General features: G+C 39.3%; 1 protein-coding gene across 9 annotated transcripts; it reads right to left on the reverse strand.

The window, feature by feature from the left end:
* Positions 1 to 314: 314 nt before the first annotated feature.
* On the reverse strand, positions 315 to 19992 carry LOC113158336 (lysine-specific demethylase 2B). Of its 9 annotated transcripts, none has more exons than XM_026354173.1 (22): positions 19827 to 19992; positions 19139 to 19283; positions 18944 to 19022; positions 18784 to 18830; positions 17579 to 17757; positions 17339 to 17445; positions 16200 to 16262; positions 15893 to 15986; positions 15609 to 15762; positions 15321 to 15436; positions 14706 to 14832; positions 13851 to 14254; positions 13685 to 13771; positions 8738 to 8968; positions 7095 to 7238; positions 6907 to 6993; positions 6442 to 6768; positions 5285 to 6348; positions 5037 to 5200; positions 4185 to 4346; positions 2778 to 2996; positions 315 to 2146 (listed from the first exon to the last, which is right to left on the reverse strand). In XM_026354173.1, the coding sequence occupies exons 1-22, from the start codon at positions 19869 to 19871 to the stop codon at positions 1965 to 1967; spliced, it is 4227 nt and encodes a 1408-aa protein (XP_026209958.1). In that variant the 5' UTR covers positions 19872 to 19992; the 3' UTR covers positions 315 to 1964. The 9 variants fall into 9 exon arrangements, with proteins under 9 accessions (XP_026209958.1, XP_026209956.1, XP_026209960.1 ...); XM_026354171.1 differs by having other exon boundaries at positions 6442 to 6777; XM_026354175.1 differs by lacking the exon at positions 16200 to 16262.
* Between the last annotated feature and the right edge of the window lie 361 nt (positions 19993 to 20353).

Here is a 20353-nt window from a genome sequence, read left to right on the forward strand (position 1 = left end):
AATAAAATGCAGTACTACAAACCAGAAAGTAAAACCCTGCTCTTCATTTTGTAATTGGTAACAAAGCAGATGTGGTAAGATGTGGTTAATGGAGATATTATTATACTATGTATTATTTATTGTATTTTTAACTATATTTATACCTCTGCTATCCAATTCTAATTGTTCACCTTAGCTTTTAAGATTGTCTGGTCACGCTGTAAACAGATTATATGCATAGTTCTACCTATGTTTCTGAAAAACGAACTGCTCAAAAGTGCCTTTAAATCACATCACAACCTCAAAGAAGCCAAACGACCAAAATCACACACAGGTCAGTATTTAAAATGAATTTAATATCTCAAAGGTTGACTTAACTTTTTCTAGAGGCTTTACATGTACAGTATGTACAGAGAGGACATTTACAGTGATGTACTAAAATATTTCATGGAGACTCGTTTAATAAAAACAAAAGTTAAATGTAAATCCATCCACTAAACTGTATCAACTCAGTTGCACAAAAACATTTAAGACTTTGGAGTCCAAATATTAGCAATAGCTATTATCAAAAGCAAAATGTCTGATTTCTGTACGTTGGGATGAATACATGCTCACAGTAACACTACTTATTAAGCAATGGGTTGCAAGTGCTGAAACACAAAAGTAAAAGTGATCTTTTAAGGAACAATGCTGAACATGTGTTTCAGTGGAATCTCTAAAAATGATGAGTAAACCAAATCCTTTTCTTCTACTTTAACATTTAAATAAATCTTTCAGGAGAGATGTTTTCACACAGTAGATACAAACCTCTCTCTGTACTCTAACAGTTATTCATTTATCATTTGGCCTTTTGTCCGTTGTCTGCTTCATTGGAAAAAAAAAACAGTCTCCACAAGCTTTATGCAAATGCAATATTCTACTCCTGGGCTTGGTTGATTGTTTATTTCTTGCTATGAATAAGCACCAAGTCTCAATTTTTCACTGTATTAGGTTCAGCTGAGGACATGAGTAAACAGATGGTTATACTGTCTAACAGTTACTAAATCTATACTGACTGTGGTGTAAACAGATTTCTTAGCTGCATGCAGAGCATCACAAAGCACCAATAATACTAAAGAGTAATGGAGACTGATAGACACCTTTGTATGCAGGTATGTCTTAATATAACCCAGTAACTAGAAGCTGTTAGTAGGATTAGAAGAACATTTAAGTGTTGGAAAAATATGCTTTATACACTGTACATGGTTTAGTGTATGTGTGAATACATTCATGTATTCATATTTACTTTATCAGTGCAAATAACTTTTTAAACTTTTCTTCTACATATTTCATCCACGACGACACGGCATTGTCAACATTGTATGTAATCTTAGGAAAAACAAAATGTACAGTACCTTTGTCCGATCAGAAACAGAGCCTTGACACATTAATAAAATGTAAAAACACCCACAGAAACACAAGCGACCTTCCAACAGTTTGGCAACAAATTATTAGATCTTTGCCTCTCGATAATAAACAGCATAACAGTAATGCCGAGCGATTACAATTTCAGTATTATGATACTGTACACTGGTGCATTCAATACTGCACATAAATGTATGAAACACTTTCTGATACAAAAATATTACTCTATAATGCAACACGTCATTGCATTGGAACAAAAAATAATCTATGAACACCAAAAGATAATCATGATACAATACATAATCATCATAAAGGAATAAATAACTTATAAACTGGTGCAAAAAAACAACAGAAACATTTTTGCAATATTGCCTCCATTGGACAAGATTTCCTTTTTTACATTCTGGCTTAGCAGCACAGCTTCCCTTTACATCAGCTTTGCACTAACAGGCACCGCACGTGTGTCTGCAAATGTTTATGAAACACGGCACCTTTCTCCACGAGTGCAGTCGTCTGCTGCCTCCATGTGGACAGTAGCTTTACCACTTGTAAATGTCCCACGGTCTTCCACGTCCGTCTGCCTAGCTGATCTTTTGCAGCAGTTTCTCTTCTATGAGTTCAAACTGCACACTGACTGACATTTCTGCGATGAACTGGTCGCATCCCTCCTTAGTCACCTGTTTGCAGTATCGCAGGTCAATATGACAAATGCTTCCACAGCGCTTGAAGTAGGTCAGCGACTGGTCAGTGACCCTGTTACAGACTGCAGGAGAAGAAACGGAGTTAGAATAAAAGGAGCACATGATGTGTAACGGGTCACCTGTACTGACATAAACGATGACACACATGGATTAATCGCCACCTCAGGATATTCTAAGTCATGAAATTCAAAGGCCTCATTATTGTGACCAATGTTTTGAGAAATATATTCGAATAAATGCATTTGCCTTTCAGCTGTTTCCATTATAGCTCCTTGAGTCAAGGTTTTTAACATTTATTGGTATTCCAGAGAGACAACAAGTATAAGATAGCATCCTGATGTTTTTAGCACCTGTGCAACTTTTCTTTGTTTCTGATAGAAGTGCAAGAAAAAACAACACAAACTACAAACTCCAAAATGATATATTCCTCTATATCTGCATGTCAATCTGCCTGACAAGATATGAAATTAAAGTCACTGAAGTCACTGTTTTAAAGTTGAGAAATCCATATAAAAATTAAAGCATGTGTTGTGGTGAATTTGCAAAAATTTGAAAAAACACTATTATGTTCTTTCAAGTAAGAGCCAATGTTTAATTTACATCTGTGCAACTGATCCATAAATATCTGCTGGAAATATAATCTGTGTGTGTGAATAGAGATGATAATTGAACTCATAGCAGGCTAGCTCATACCTGACAGGTTGATATCAGTGAGCGAGTCTCTGGTCGTCGTCCCTGCAGCCGTCAGGATGTTGACAGACTGATCTGTGACGTGGTTGCAGTAGCTGAGGTCCAGCTTGGATAGAAGGGGCATGTAACGGATGATGAGGCGCAGAGACGTGTCCGTGATGTCCAACCCTGCCAGACGCAGGTCCTCCACATTACGCAACTTGCTCCTGTTGTCCAACTGACCTGCAACATTTTTTATACACAGGAAAGGAGAATATTTACCGTGAAGAGTCAATTAAGTTATCTGGACATAGGTCATGACTCAGCTTCCAGATGATTTCACCTGGACAACTGAGGATCTTCATAGTCATTATCTTTGACCATACTCATTAGCCTTCATGATGGTTCATGGTAATGAATAGTTCTGTAGCTGTGCACAGTTGCTGCAGAAAGTATTCAAACACTTTCACATTTTATACCATTTTATTGCGTTTATGTATTAAAAAAGAGAAAACTGCTATTTTGTCCATCAACCTACACACAATAATTATAATCTACATATCTCCTTAATTCACAAATTATTTGATAATGAAAAACTGACTTTGGCAGTCAGCCCAAACTGATTAAATACAAGAAGGCACTGGTCAAACAGGTGACCAGAAACACAATGGTTACTCGAACTCAGCTTCAGAAGAGCTCTGCAGCGATTGAAGAAACACCTCAACACTCCATCAGTGGCAAAGTGGTTAGATAGACAGCACAGGATGTTTGGAGACCACCAAACTGTATTTAAAGGACTATGAGAGCATGAGGAAAAGGATTTAGTGGTCTGAGAAATAAACTCTTTGACTAGAACTCCAAGCACTCTACTGGATCTGGCAAACACCGCACATCACCTGCTAATATCATTCCTATGGTGAAGCATGTTGGTGCCTTCTCAGCAGCAGGATCACAGAGATTAGTCTGAAAGGACGAATGCATTTAAATGGAGAGAAGAAAACCTCCTTCAGGATGTATGAGACCTGAGACTAGGGTGACGGTTAATCTCTCAGAATGACCATGATCCATGCATCCAGGGCAATGCTGGAATGGCTTCAAGCCTCTGACTGTCCTTGAATTAGGTCAACCAGAGCCCAGACTTTAACATCACAAGGCATCTGTAGAAAGATCTGAAGATGACAGTTCGAGTGTGAGAAGCTTGTAGAGACTTCCCCGAGAAAATTCTGAACGGATTCATGCGTTTCCATTTGGTAATTATGGAGTTAAAATGTCTAGACTGATGAATAAAGGTGCAAAAAGTAAAGGGATCTGAATAATTTCCAAAGCAACTGTAAGTTATTAAGTTCCGACATCACAGTGCACCAAAAGTAAAGCATCTCCAACTAATTCTCAGTTTAGACAGAACATGTAAATACTGTATCAAGTGGATACCTGGCCTGTTGTCTGTGGGAGGTGACAGCAGGTCCCTCATCTGGGCATCTTTCAGTCCCTCAACCCACTGAACATCCAGGGTCCGCAGAAGGGGACAGCTAGAGGTGCAAAGAGCAGAGACCGCCACCCAGGAGCATCCTGACAACAGCAGCACGCGCAGACCTGCAAGAACACACAAAACCTTATGTTACACACTTTTTAAAAATCACACTACTTTTTTCTTTGTTGTTGTTCTTCTTCTATAAATGCCATGACAGGTTTTCTATCTTGTTCTTTATGCTGCATTTATCTCACCCTCAACGTGTTGAATAAAGGATCCTTTTCTTCAGCTTTTCTGTCTGAGTTTCAGTTAATTGGAGGTCACAAAATAAACAAACACAGATGCAGTGAGTATTTTTCCCTAATTAACTGAATGATCAAGCAAAGTGAGCTATAAGTAACAAACCAAAGCACCTCAAATCAGCCATCTAAATTCAGAAGCCTCCTGGGATACAATTATCCACATGGAGGAGCCATATGGGAACATATTACTTAAACACTTGGCTCATATTCAAAAACTTTCACAAAGACAACTCTTTAACTAAACCCCATAAAAACACCAAATTACTTGAACAAACAAACAAAAAAGAAAATAATGGTGTATGTTGTTGGCTGAAAACTTTGCAAAAGGTTTATGTTTCATGATCAATCATTGAAATAATTACATCTACAGTGCTTTTTTAAGTTCCTGTTGACTTTTTGAGCCCTTCTTCCTGTGAGGTTAAACAACAAGAGCACTCCAGTTTGTACTTTTTGGATTTACATTAACATAAAACACAAACAGTGCTTTGTTTTTCCATTTGACTTTCTCACCTGGAAGTCTGTTGATGAGCCAGCTGAGTTGCTTCTTGGAGATGTTGGTCCAGCTGAGGTCCAGAGCTACTGGCTGTCTCCGAATGATGCCACTCAGCATGAGGGGTGTGATGGACTTGCAACGGTTCAGATTGATGTGTTTCCAAAGCCTCTTGTCACAGCACCTGGTGGGACACACAGTAGATACTTTCAGAGGAACGCTCTGTGAAAGGAACATGTTTCAACTCCACAGTACATCTTGTACTCACCATCTGTTCCAGGCCCTGCAGACACGCATGCAGACACAAAGATCTCTGTGAGTCAAGTGGCCGAATACCATCATCCACATCTCTCGTCGCATCACATGAGCCTCGCCGTCGTTCAGCGGCAGTCTGTCAGGTGGGGGGCTTATGGGAGGGGGTCGGATTACATGCCGCTCCATTTGGATACATTTTGGTGGTGACCGGCAGGGTAGTGGCCTCGGGCATATTGGTGTTATTGGTGTGCTTCTGTTCCAGCCAAGTGGTGAATACCCACGTGGTGTACCGTTCACCTCCCGCCCCCGGTGTCGCAGCCAGTCACCCAGGTCACTGCCGCTGTTATTTAGAGGCCACCTAGGCTTCTGGTCATCTACTTCGTTCTCAGGCTCAGCTTTTACTGGCCTGTGGTTCTGATTGACCAGGCTGTCCTCGGTTTTCAGTGGTCGTCTGTTTTGATTGGCCATACCTTCCTCCGTTTTAAGGGCCTTACGGCTCTGATTAGTGGTTAAATCCTCTGTTTTTAGTGGTTTACGGTTCTGATTGGTCACAGAGTCCTCATTCTTCAATGGTCGTCGATTGTGATTGGCTAGACTATCCTCTGTCTTCACTGACACCTGGTTCTGGCTGCTCAGACAGTCTTCCATCTTGGGAATCTCTGGGATAAACTCTTTGCTCAGCTCTTTGCTGGGGGGGCGTCTGCGCTGATGGCGAACCTTAATCTGAGCAGAGCTCCTTTCCTGAGCTTCTCCTGATTCGCTGCTCGGTCCGGCTCTGGGAGAGTTGGCTGACGTCTGGTCACTTGCTGCAGATGTTCTCAGAAGTGGACTTAACATGACCTTTGCTTTGTCCTCTGCACTATTGTCTCTCTGTTTTGCCAGTGTCTCCTCTTCCTCTTCCTCTTCCTCCTGTTCCTCATCATCATACTCATTTTTATCTTTCAAATGAATCCTGTCCAAGGAGAATCCATCTTCATCCTGATCCTCCAGGTCATCGTCATCACCATGATCATTCTCAGTCTTGATGTGCCGCAACAGCTTTGGAGTCAAAGGATCATCATGTCTTGCAAGTTTCTTCTACGAGAAAAATAGAAGCAATATAAGAAATTATTAATGTCTTTTTAATTTAGTCTAACTTGCAAGATTAAAAAAAACAGATGAGGGCCTCACCTTCTTTTTCACAATAACAGGTTCATCGTTGGTGTCAAAAAGTTTCCTCTTTTTCCTCAGTGGGTTATCCTCAAGCCTTGGTCGTGGCGTACCATCCAGAGACAGCAAGGGGGAACGCTTCTTTGGAGGCTCTTCATCTTTCCTCTTTGGGATTTCTTCCCGTTCTGCCTTTCTCTTCACAGCAGACGTGGTAGTCAAAGCAGTGACAGTTGCTGCTGCCATGATGGGTGGCTCAGCTTCCTCTTTCGAGTCCCGGTTTAACCGTGGTTCTTTCAGCAGCGAGCCGGGAAGGTTGGATGCATACTTGAATCCTGGCCCCCTTTTTTGCTTTGAGGCCAAAAGGTTAGAAAAAAGACAGCACAACTTTATTTCTCTGGTTCTGAGATGATTCTGAGATATAATCAGCTGTTTAATCACTTCATGGTTCAGACACACATAAAGTATATAACCCACACAGATGCTTACTTTGCCAGTTTTCCCCGCATGGTTGCACTTTGGGCACTCCCAGCAGTTTGGTAACTCATCATTAACTACTCCATTTGAATCTTTAACCTGAACAGGAGCACACAGATGAGGTAAGTATAAAAACCATCTCCCCACTATCATCGATTATGTTGGCAATATTTAACACACATCTAGATCGAGCATTTTACCTTAAGACAGTTAGGATGAACAATCTCATTACAGATCGAACACTCCATGAGCATGAGGTTAAACTTCTCTTCGTCATCCTCCACAGTGTCCTCCTTTCCTGCCTCTCCGCAGACAAGACATACTGCTGTGTGGGGCAGCACAGGCTGGAGAATCAAAACACACACACACACACACAGGGTAGGAGATAAGTCAGCTGTATCAAATCAATATTATTTTTCACACCAATTCGTCTTGGTTAGAATTGTAATTGATGAAGTAGATGGGGCATCTCCTCGCAAATCTGTATTTTACAGTGTATAATATCAATTAGGGTTAGACTACAATCTAGGTGCTGCATCGATAATGTTTCATGTTTATTATCCGTGGATTAAACACAGATATAAACCACTACCATTGTTTAAATGTGAAGCAAAACAGATTACAGCGACTTCAGAACATTTTACTTACTTGGCTTGTAATCACCTATTGAAATGAAGCTAACACCATCTCAAATCTCACCGATCTAATACTGATCTGGTCCTATATTTCACATCAAAGTAATGAGGTAAGCAACCCAGGTCCTAGAGAGCTGCAGCTCTGCTTGTTGTCTGTCTCTTCTTCCTACTGTTGATTACCTGGATCAGGTGTGTTTAACCAATCAGACTCTATAAGTGGAGAGATGGTTGGAAAACAAGCAGGCCTGCAGCTCTCTAGGACCTGGTTACCTACCCCCACTCCCTACAGTAGAATAAGCTAAATTTTGTCACACTTTTTTTGTTGCTTTAATCCATTTTGCCAGAGAGCCTTATAGTTCATAGTCTAGATGTATAACCACCAACAATGTGCTAACCTGGCACAGAAAGAGTTGATGAGGACATCGTAAAATGTAGCACAGATGACTTTAGGTTTAGAGTGGTAAATGATTTCAAAATTTACATTTCTCGTTATCTATACACTGCTCTGCCAACAACAACACAACCTGGTGGTTTTAATGTTGTGGCCAGTCAGTGTATACTGTGCTGTTCAGAAATAATCTTCCTCCAGCTGCTGACACACTGTCTCTCTCCGTGGCCCTCACTTCCACTGCTGCTACTACTTTATCCTTATTACACGTCATTACTACAGCAAATGGCAAATACCTAGCATCCACAGAGTGTTACCATGGAAACCACCTTGTTCTGGCCAAGTAAGCATGTTGTACACCTTACCTAGAGTATTCAACTTTAAAGCAAAGCTACATGCATTAAGTATTCATTACAGGAATAGTCTGCTATTTTAGGGGATACACTACACACAATACACTGTCAGTCCACTAAATGTGAAGCCAGAGCCAGCAAGCAGTCAGCTTATGACAAGCTGTGGTTTTATAAGAGTTGTACTATTTGTTGCCAAGGGCAGACACTTCTTTGCTGGTTACAAAGAAACAATGAGGATGATGATAAGACGATGAGATCATTTCAGGTTTTGTGTATATTAAACAAACAAAATGTAGTTTGTAATTTAGTGAACTGGGAGGATTTTGTAGTTATGGACACTGCTTTGCATTTGAGATGCTTTTCTGCGTTCCAGGCATTGTTAAGCTAACTGGCTGCTGGCAGAATTAATTCAGTGTTGTATTGTTTTATCATCATGTGCATAGCATGAGAAAAAAGAATGTACTCACTGCAATGCACTGTCTCATGATGCAGGACTGTTTCATGCGACCTGGCCCACCAAACTTCTTCATATCTTTACAAAAGTGGCATTCTCCACACTCCGTCCGCAGGCATGCCTCACACTTCCGACAGCGAGTTCTTCTCCTTCTGGCACCAGATGTTCCCCGACTAGCCGACAGCTTGACTGCTGATGCAGGAGAAGCTGCAATCTTAGGTTTCGGCCGGTTGGGAGGCCGGGGCTGAAAGGACGATGAGGATACAGTGTCAGTAAGTACCGAAAACCATAAGTGAAATATTTCACAAAATAGGCATATCAAGGTCGCATGAATTACATAATTGATAGAAAGTGTATTATTTTTAAAATGTAAACCATATACACAAATATAATATGTGCACTAACACGTGTATTAATTCATAGAGTAGTACTGTATTCATAGACTAGTACTGTAGTTTTTTCGCCTACACTACTTATTTCACCAAATACTAAATAGTCACCGAAGTACTACAAACTGTATACAGTATCCAAGTATCAATTTGACAATTCAGTGATTTTTTCAAAATTGCAGATGTGTAAATAAAATAAAGGGAAGTTTACTTCATTCTAACGTACTAAATTAAATTGCATTTTATTTAACGGTGTTAAACTATGTTATTACATTAAGCTGGGGTCAGAGCTACATTAGACATAGACAGGTGTGCCTGATCCTTTCCTTGCACTACCTCACTCTGGTTAATAGAAAAAAAAAAAAAAAAAGAAATAGCATCAAAACATGGCTACACATATAAAATATATCATCACACACGAATCGGCTCAAAACATGCAGTGTATAAACACATTATTCATGGCTGTGAAAGCACAAGATCCAGGAGAAAACAAACACATCAACAGTGTCCCTGGAGGCATCTTCCAAATTTAGCACTTCACTTGCTTGCATGTTTCTACTTCAAAGAGAAACTGTACTTATGGCTACATTTCACACATGGATCACTCGGATCTATTATTCTGTTTTAGGGGGTGCGCAGACTGATTTATAACAGCACACATTAAATGTGCTCCATTTAATAGAAGTGGGTAATGGAGATGAGATCCCTTTGATCTGCATCATTATTGTTCTTGTGTTATATATTCTGCTCCTTCTCAAGCTTAGAATCCAACCACAACAATGTTTTTTTAACATGAAAACCACATGTCAAAAAACTGCCAACCATGCCATGTGAGAAAATATGTGGCAATGTGTGAGATGAAATAAACAAGAACAACGGGTGCAAAACACTGCAGCTCTTGGAAAGGAAGATCAGATTTCTTTAGTTACATCGGCAGTGCACATTTTCCTAGCGTCAGCATAGCAACAGCCACGTCCCGTTCCCTAACAGAACAGTCTGTGACACACAGACTTGTAACCAATAAGAACTGTAATGAGACCCTCTAACAGAAAAAGAAAGCAGGCTCAATCTTAGGCATATTATATATTTTTCTAACAATAGTCATGAAATGGACTGACATAGGCAGTCAGATATGCAGTTACCAGACAGGATTAGAGAGAGATGCAGTGGGGGGGGTAGGGCTTGTGCAGTCTGCACTTGTCTGTTTTAGGGGCATTTATATGGATTACATACAGCTTGGACCCTGAAATGCGACCAGATATTTCTGCTCAAGAAACCCTTCCCTGTAACATCATGATCTGTAACCCAGTTTTTTTTTTCAGCTACAACTCTCGGTCAACAGGTTGAAGTTATGATCGATCAGCTTATGATACTGTATTATTACTGCACATTTACATCTGTAACTTGACCTGATGCAAGTGATGAACAGATCGATACTTGAAAATAGATGTCAGATAGCTGTGCATATTGTGCTATAAATCCACTTTAAACCCCCCCGCTGTCTGCTAAGTGGGTGTTCTCTAAAGCAGAGAGATCCCTCTGATGTTCAGAATTCAAAAAGCACTAACAAAGACATCAAGCATCTCTCAGTCTAAATAACTAACCTATATCTCTTGAACAGAAAATGTGTCACTGAAAACAATGGAGCCATTAGTAGCTGTTCCATGCACACCTCCGTACAGCTCGTAGTATATACACGTGTCCCCCTTTGTCCAGTAATAATGACAGTTTGAGTGACCAACTAGTAATTTTACTTCAAACCTCAAAGCTCATTCAGCTGGGAATCATTATGAGAAGTAGACTCGTGTTCTCTGACACAGCCTTTGAAGCTTTGGAGCTACTGTGGAGAGCCGTGGAAATAACATACTGAGCATAAACTTAACATCACCTTGAAGATCACAACAAGCAGAAATAGCTGATACTGACAGACCACTGTCTCAGTTTATCAAATATTTGTTTATATTTAATATCTGAGCAAACCCCTTTAACTTGTGAAGGAATATTTCTAGAAACAATTGACTTGGCAACAAAATGGGTTCACAAGTTCCTGGAAGGATTACTTTCCAGTTAAGCTTTAAAGGTGACATATGCTGTAAATCTAAAACTGGCTGACTGTGACATGACATGTGACATGTCATGTGACTGCCACACAGTACACAGTATGCAGTGTGTATTTTACAGTACATTTTACACTTGAGGAAAGTAAGGCATTACACGCCAACTCCAGCAAAGGCTCTGACAGCTATAGTAACTCAGAAGCAGCGAGGACTGGACTGAGAAACAGCAACATTGTCAATCAATCAGTTACAGAACTTCACACCACGCTTTGGAGATGTTAGGAATATACTGTATGACAGGAAAGTGGAAGCAGTTAAATAAAAATGGTTTTGAAATTTAAAAGGAGTGAGATGTATTAAATGAAAGTTTTCTGCAGCCATTTTTAGCTGCATATTCAAATCCATATGCAGCCAAAGAATTCATAAAAGGGGGTGTGGTCCAGAGTTAAGTAAGCAAAATATTTAAATTAATAAACATATTTCTAGAGGTGTAAGCAAGTGTCATCTTCAATCAACCTGATATTTACATTCAACAATATAAAAAAAAAATAATGTCACAATTCACGCTTATTTACACATCATTTTTTTGGTTTACTATCACATAGTCTAACATGCGCATCCAATGCTTTTACAAACCAAACCATGAAGAATACATCCTCCATCTACATAAATTCTCATTCTTCTAATTCTCTTCTTTGAAACGACCAATAGCAGCCCTGAGGCTATGAGCTACATAAACACAGCCTTCTCCCATCTCTGGATTTACCTGACAAAAACACACAAGCATGCGTACACACACACACACAAACAGAAAAACAAAGGGCAAAAATCAAACATCAAGCACAGAGGATTGACTAAATCAATGCATCTCTCTCCAGGTAGCTCCATTTCCCTGCTCCCCTGTGATGCTGCACACTGCTCTGTCTAGCACAAGCATTCCTCTGGTGGCCTCGCTATGTCTGCCTGCAGGGGTTTGATGTGCTAACCTGCTCCGAGTCTGAGTCGTAGTCCTCATCATCTGCGCTCAGCGACATGGCCATGGCTGATTTTCACACACTGTCCAGCTCACAGCAAACTGACATGGCTGCAGCCTCCTACTCCTTCTACTCCTGCTACTGCTGTCTGGCCTACAGCCCTCCCTCCTGCTCCAAAGCTCCACAATACCACAAGCAGATGTAGGAAACACAGACAAGCTTGCCTCATTAATATGGATCGACTCCCTGAAAAAGAGGAGGGGTGGTGGGAAGCATGGGGCCAATGGGAGACCACTATGCATGAGAATATGTACCGGGGGTGTCTGCTTGTATCCAATGAGGAAAGAAAATGCAGAAATTGTGTTGTCATATTCATAAAGAGTAAGAGGGAGAGAAGCACAGGCTCTGCACAGCCAATAGAGCCAGATGGCATCTCATTACAAAAGGCAAACACAAAGAGGCCCCACAACCAGCAGCTGGTCTTTGGAGGGACGGGTGGATGTAATTCAGAGGATCCATGAGACCAACTGAAACCACTTCCATATATTCATATACAACACAGCCCATCCTCCTTCTCCTCCTTCCAGCTTAGGCTTCGCTGCCTTTTACATAGTTTTAATTAGACACAGATTATTAAAGCATGTAGAATGTATAAAACAAAACACACAGATCTGGTGAACTTAAATAGAGTCACAATGTAGCTCATGTCATTTGACATATTTTATGGTATTTTTCAAATGATTTGAATCGTTTTTACAGCCACTCATACAATAAATTATATAGACATCAAAGCTACTTCAAGCCTGCAAGTGTTTACATTTATTAAGCAGTCTTATATTATCTAGATTTCTTATACTTTGTCTTAGGAGGAATTCTGAAGAGTATACAGACTTCCAAAAGACACATTCATAAGTGTTGTTAAAGTAATGACCAGTTACATGGATTGAAAAAATGCTAATTGAATATGATATAAAATATAGCTATAATTACCTTTTTAGTTTCTTTGTGAAAAAAAAATACACCAACAATAATCCCAATGACTACAGTTTTCAACCATTCATATCAGTTATAATACATTTTTACACAAAAGTGAGTTCCATGTAAACCAGATAAGAATAATGCATTATATGGTTGCTATTCATAATAACCACTGTTTAAATATAATGGTCAATAGAGAAAGGTTGAGTAAAAAGCCAGAACACAATCTAAATAAATAAATACTTTAATAACTGTTATAATAACTTTTTTTTTTTATTTCATTAGCCAATACTGCTGCCTGTTAATTCCATACTCTACAAGTAAGTGCATATACAGCTCTAATGAAGGAGTGTAATGAATGTAAAAGCAAAAAGGTAAAATAAGAGTGAATGAAATTAATAAGATGTCAATGTTCAGAATAGTAAAAGATTTCTGGCTTTCTGGCAGGATAATGTCAGGCACAGATGAGTAGGCAACAGCTTTATCTTTTGTAAAGTATTAAGTGACCAAGTGTGCAAGTGCTGTAATCAATACGCAACCAGAAAAATAGAAAACTTCTTACCTTTATGATTTTCTTTGGCCAGAACACCACAGGAACTCCAGTAATTGCTAATTTGGGGTCATCATCAGCATGTTCCTTTAACGCAACCTGTACAGCCACAGAGGACAACACATGGCTGTCTTTGAAACTCAAGCAGACCTGTGTGTGTCATCTTGCCGTTTCTTACCTTCATATCCTCCAGCAGGCCCTGTGGGTTCTCTATTCCCTCTGGAACACATTTCTTATTTTCAGGGAGTGATTCCAGCTTCTCCACCAGTGTTCTGAGTCCACTCAGTTCAAACTCGGTCAAATGAGTCCATTTATTTTGAGATTCTGATGCTGGAGAGTCAGATGGGGTTTTGGGGAAATCTAGAGAAGTGGAGCTGGGATTACAGCTGTCTTCAGAGTCAACAGATAAAACAGCTTTGAGCTGTTGGCCCTTCCCGTCAGGTGAACAGGGGCCATCCTGTGTGACTCTCTCAGATTTTTCACCCTGGTCCTCCCTGACTTGAGTCTCACATGAGTCCTCGTTCATATCCTGACTCCTTGAGTCAGAGGATGGGCTCTCTGTGTTTGCCTTTGTCTCATAATCTGAATGGACAAAGTTTGAAGAAAGTAGTATATATTAGCAAGTGCAAAGAATTATTTGTATGATCATGTAAGGTACTGTAACAGCATGCGTGAAATGCTTAATTGAAAACACTCAATTATATATTGGCCTCCCATTTATGCCATTAATGAGCCGTTTTACATTTTATGTTGTCTTATGTGACTTTTAAAACATGCTTTATGTCTTTCGACAGAAACAAAGATGTCTGAAAATATCTGTGTGTGTCTAAAATCTTACTGCAGAGTCTGCTGAAGTACATCACAACCAATGGAGATCAGAAATATCATTAATTATTAACATCTAGAGATTCAGTAACTGAAGAGAGCCAATTACAACTGCAAATAAAGAGTAATGCTGTATCCATGGACACACAAGAGATATTCTAAAACAAAGACATTACTTTATACTATTACATATTATATTATTACACACCCATTAGTACTGGCTCTTTACGGGACTCCTGAGAAAGGTAGGACCGTTTGGTCAGGCAGTGTAGGTATCTCTCCAGGACATACCAGCATATCTCATAGTAGAATGGAAAACGAAACTTGGAACGAACCTGAAAAAAGGAACAAAAACGTGCATTTATATTCACTATTGTTGTTTTTTGGCAGTAACCTGACTTCTTAAACACAAACTAATCTAAAGCTCCAAAGAAAAAACCTGCAGACTAAACATGTTTTAATGGTCCGTGCTTCTGTCTGTGTTTTTACATGTGAGTGTGAGCCTGACAGAGAGTTTAGACAGGAAACATATCACTGACAGCAACATTAATGTAAAGAGATGACAAAGATCATTACTCACTGTAATAGGTTGTGTTCTATCAGTGCAGATACTTTCCTCTCATGCAAACAAACAAACATGCATACTTCTTCAGGAAAAAACTGCAATCTCAATGGGCAGGCTTAAATTCTATAAAGTATGATTATTATTATAAGATATGAATGTTATTATGAAGAACCTAACACACTCAACACTATCCTATAGAAATAATTTATTTTCTTTTTGTTGTGATTGTCTAAGCAACCCTTGACTGTAGACTCCTACCTTAGTCCTGTTCTCTATCTCATGGATAGTAAGCTGCATAGGAATGTTGAAGCTGTGCAGAATGTTGCCTCCAAACACAAGTGTGTCCTTAGGAGTGTAGACAGCATGGATCCACCCTTAATTACAAACGCAACATATAAGAAATATATAAAGAGATAAGAAACATACAGAGGATTAATGCTAACTCACGGAGCTACACATTTTGCATGGTGACACCGGTATAATAGAATTTCAAGTGACAGGTAATCTATTCCTGCTGGCTACTTTAAAATAGCTCTGCCAACACACCAGATGGGATGAAGAAGGTGTATCCTTGCTGAAGCTCCACTCTCTGGCATCCATCAGCACGGTCTCCCAGGAAGATATCACTCTGCTTGCCTGACAGGACCCAGTCCTCATACAGGGCAAGGTTATGAGTGGTTGGAGGCACCAGCCAGAACACCTGAGGAGAAGCAGAGATTATTTAGAGGTTATTCTATTCTGCTGTGGTCTGAAAGTACTGGCATCATTCAAAGCTTTCAGAATTATAACTATATGTATTTTATTAAGTAATAACTGATGAATTAACGTACTTTCTGTCCCTTGAATACATGATACCAAACAGAAGTTCCTCCAAAATCGATATGAAAGTCTGTGTAGCAGCCCTTCACACTCATCAAACAATACCTGTATGAGGAAAAAGAAACAAAATAATTTAGAACATCCACATAAATACGCAGTAGATAATAAAGATCTCCAATTTGTTTATGGAAATCTTTGTTATCTACTCTATTTTCATGGAAAAACACAGCTTAACCAGTTAGAAGGTTTCACTAAACTCAATTATGCCTTACTCGAAACACAAACAACCAATAAAAAACACCACTAGAAATCACTCACAAGAGCACTTTTGTTCGCAATAGGACACCACTCCTCTGGCAATTAATTGGAGAATCATTAACACTGTGAGACATAAATGAGACACTAATTCAGCTAAACAAAAGCAGCTCTGTTTATCTGACAAAAAAAATCATTACGATTACCATAAACATTAAGAAACAGCATCCAGTTTGTGAGGTAAATGGAGAGTCTGCAGGTAGAACCGATCACAAACTTACCAGCAAATGTCACAGCTGGTCAGTAAAGATGGTAAATTGTGTGTGAACATAACACAAGACAGTTCTGCTCATCCTAGAGCAAGAACAAGTTTGTTTACAGTGGATCTGACTTCCTCTGCAGGATGAACTGTCACAAATAAATGGGATGAGTTTTCTAATTCTAATTGTTCTAATTGATAATCAATTAGTAGTAATCAACAAGTGGTTTACCGTACGAAAAATAAATATAAGCATGGCCTACACTGAAAATAAACAGCTGTAAAATATATCAAAATTGTTGTGTTTTGCAATTCTATGAGATAATAATTATATGCAGAGAGATTTCTCTCAGATAACACTGCAACAAGTTTACAGGAACACATTCATTCTATCTTAAACAATACAATCCTATCGCCAATGCTGATCCAACATGAACAAATAGTGTTCACTAATCATTATTATTAAATATAACTGAGCAGAAGCACAAAGAGGAAAACGTAGGGTTAATGAGGTCTCTGTGTAAAAGGAGGCTATACAAGCAACTGAGGTGAATATGAAATGCACAATTGGTTTTGTTTTTTAGTTATGTACGAATGCCGGCAGCTGATTGGCTGAGAGGCATCTGCGCAGTCAGACCACTGCTGTTACAAACCATCCTCCTCCATGGAAAACTCTGCTGCCTAGCAACAATCAGGAGCACTTACAGGAGGCGGATAACACTGACAGTATGCAGCGCTCTACTATGATGGAGGGATAGATGAGAAATTCATATGGAATGGGAATTTGTATTTACTGCCGCGGAAGCAGCAGTTTTCTCTAAGCATTTTATACATCTCACTCCTTTTAAATTTAATTTAACCCTACAAATATAACAAATTAACGGACGGCTCACGACGGCGGACGGATCTTTGAGAAGACAAACATAATCCAATTAAGTCATACCTTTGCACTTTAGGGTACTTCATTTCTGATATGACATTGGTGGCTTCTGTTTGGCTTTGTTTCAGATCAGGAGGCCACATATTGTCCACCCAGTCAACTTGATCCACCTGTATGAAACAGAAACTGCTACTTTCAGTCATAAATCACAGTGTAACAATAAGATACTTTCTTTGAAAAGATACTTTCTTTGCCAGATTTGTGACCTTAAAACATCAAACAGAAAGTGTTGTGTTATGTTACCACTGTGGGTCGCTTGATGAGGTTCTCCAGCTTAGTGTGGCTGAACTCTAAGCTGATGACATTGAAGAGTTTGTCACGCTCTTCCTCTGGTGTCTCATAATAACGGACAAACTGAGCCATGCTCATTTCAGAGCCTTTCTGAGTGCTTACATCCATAACATCCACAGGCCGACGACTGCCTACAAGCAACCACCAGGACACAAAGTGAAATTAAAACTATGACCAGTTTCACATTAATGCAATACAAAAAATGTCTGTAATTATAATTACTGACAGATTTATATACAGAAAATATGTATCATTAACATTTGATTCTCTTCATGATTAACTGCAGCATCTCCAATTTACATGTAATTCAGCATATTTTCACTAGATGGAGAAATTTCCCCTCTAATCCTTATTTAATTTTACTTCATTGGTTTTTACACAGTTGTGTTTTATTGCATCACAAAACAAATGTAATTTTAAAATGATCACATTAGACAAAAAGCGCAAGATAACTGATAAAAAAAATACACTTTTAATGAGTACATAAAATACTCCACAATTATCAATCACAAATAAAAACATATTATATTACATGCAGACAGAATATGACAGATAATAAACTGTATATATAGGTTTATATACACCCCTAAACTAATTAAATTTAAACAATTTAAAGAAAATGTGATGTCTCTGTACTTTCTGATGCTTATTCTGCTTGTCTTCATATCAATTTCTTCAGCTCTGTTTGATTATTGAACTTCTTTCCACTTTACAAACAAAGTGATTCTTCATGGTTTTGTACAAACTGCCAAATCTAGTTAGAGGTACACTTAGTTTTTCATATCAGTATCTCGACAACAGAATCAGTAAGGACATGTTAAACATGTTTCCCTTGACAAACTGTTTATATAGCCATGGATAAGATTATATGACATTTTTAGGAAAACTCAGATCTTTTGTGGTGGAAGTCTGTAATCAGCCTCACGGCTATGGCCGGCATGGCCACAATCATTAAAATTAATGCTTATTATTTTGAACAGCTCACTCACTCACCACCCTCCCCAGTTGTTACTCCACCAACTTGCTTGGATATTCCCTGGACTGGCCACTGGGATACTTCCCCCCTTCTATATGCACATATGTCTAATTGTTAAATCAGTAAAAATAAATAAAACATCTTGTATTTACTTCAGTGAATTTTGTTTGCAGCTACTTACCAACTAAACCTTTAATTTCACTAACTGTAAATTCTGGATCAGGCATTCTATATAAAGCAAAGATAGAGAGAGGGATGATGTTCAGTTAATTAGTTAGATGGCTGCTAAATTGTTCAAAACACAAACTTACAGCTGCGATTTCACAGAAATTGCTCCTCACCTGATCCCAAGTCCATCTTTCTCCTTAAAAATGAGGGGGATCCTGAGAGCCTCCCTTTGCACATACTCATAAGTGAAGTCTGAAAGAGAGCGTGTGCTTTATTTTTAAAAAGCATGCAAGATGATAAAGACAGAAAATATATAATAACAAATAATAGCTAATGAAAAGGAAACAGCATGCTCTGTGTTACTTTACCTTTCCCATCCATCCAGCGGACAAAGTTTGCGGTGTAAGTGTCGCTGACAAGCTTTTCCTCCACACTAAACCCTCGGATGTTTGCAATTTCTTCAACATCGGACAAATCCTCGTTTTCGTCGTACATCCTCCGGCAGATGGAGCGCTGCATTTAGGATGAGATGATTTACACGAAGACTGACACACGCGTGTAAAGCAAACTCTTTCTGCCACAAAGGCCCGTCTTTCTCTGCACAAACAGCCATTATAACATAAGTTTTGTAACTGGGCATTCATTTAACTCCCAACTTTAAAGCTGAAGCAAGCAATCACAGTCACTTTTTTATTTTTATGTTACCACAGTTGCGTTTTTCTTCCAAGTGACGCACAGTAGAATACGTATTAAACTGGGGGAAGGCAGCAGCTGATTATTCCCCAAGGATAAAACGTTTGCAGGATTTCAATCATCTACATGTTGGCTTATCTTTGTAATTGTTACACGCTCGTCGAACTACTACAAATATAAAATAAGTCATTACATCTACGATGCGATACGTGTCGTTTTGCCTCCCGTCCTCTCACTTGAACCGCGTTAGTAAGTTGACAAACATCCCAAGCTCTCCAATTTCAAACGTTAGCTTAGCTAACTAATTAGCTCGCTGCCAGTCTCGCTTCATAAGCTAACATTAACACGGCAGATGGTACACACCAGCCTGCGTCCAGATTCACCACACGTTTCCACGGCCTGGGCCATCGTCTCTTATGAAGGTTTTCCAGTCACCCCGTTTCGGAAAAGCATCTTCATGCGCAGCGAAGTTAAAGAAACACTTAGCACGCTTTTCAGGTTCAAAACAAGGGAACCATGTTTTTGTGTATTACGTCACCGCCAGGAACCAAAACATTGTTGGACAACGTCACGGCATGTCAGTCCACCGCTTTTCATCTGTTTCACAAAGAAACACTATTACGCCAATCTAAACAAGCTCGTTTGGGGGCCATGCAAGCATCTTTTAGCCAACGATAATAGCATAGTTGAGTCCACTGTGTTGGGGGAAAGCAAGCAACAAATAAAGGTCTACATGAAAAAGAGCAGCTCTCTTCACTTTCATTCATTATAATAGTTAATATTACTGTGTGCTGGACGTGACGAGCATCACGTAGACTGGTGCGGTAATCCGCCGAGCCGTTCAGGCTGATGAAACACTTTTATTTTTTTTATTTCTACACAGTGAACGT

Source organism: Anabas testudineus, chromosome 12, assembly GCF_900324465.2.
Source record: "Anabas testudineus chromosome 12, fAnaTes1.2, whole genome shotgun sequence".
Classification (NCBI taxonomy): domain Eukaryota; kingdom Metazoa; phylum Chordata; class Actinopteri; order Anabantiformes; family Anabantidae; genus Anabas; species Anabas testudineus.

Excerpts from the sequence above, each read along its gene's own strand:
- LOC113158336 (XM_026354171.1), bottom strand. The coding sequence starts at position 19,871 with ATGGCCCAGGCCGTGGAAACGTGTGGTGAATCTGGACGCAGGCTG. Across the intron at positions 6,349-6,441 it reads CTGTTATTGTGAAAAAGAAG|AAGAAACTTGCAAGACATGA; the intron begins GTGAGGCCCTCA and ends TTTTTCTCGTAG. Across the intron at positions 5,201-5,284 it reads TGCAGGGCCTGGAACAGATG|GTGCTGTGACAAGAGGCTTT; the intron begins GTGAGTACAAGA and ends GTGTCCCACCAG.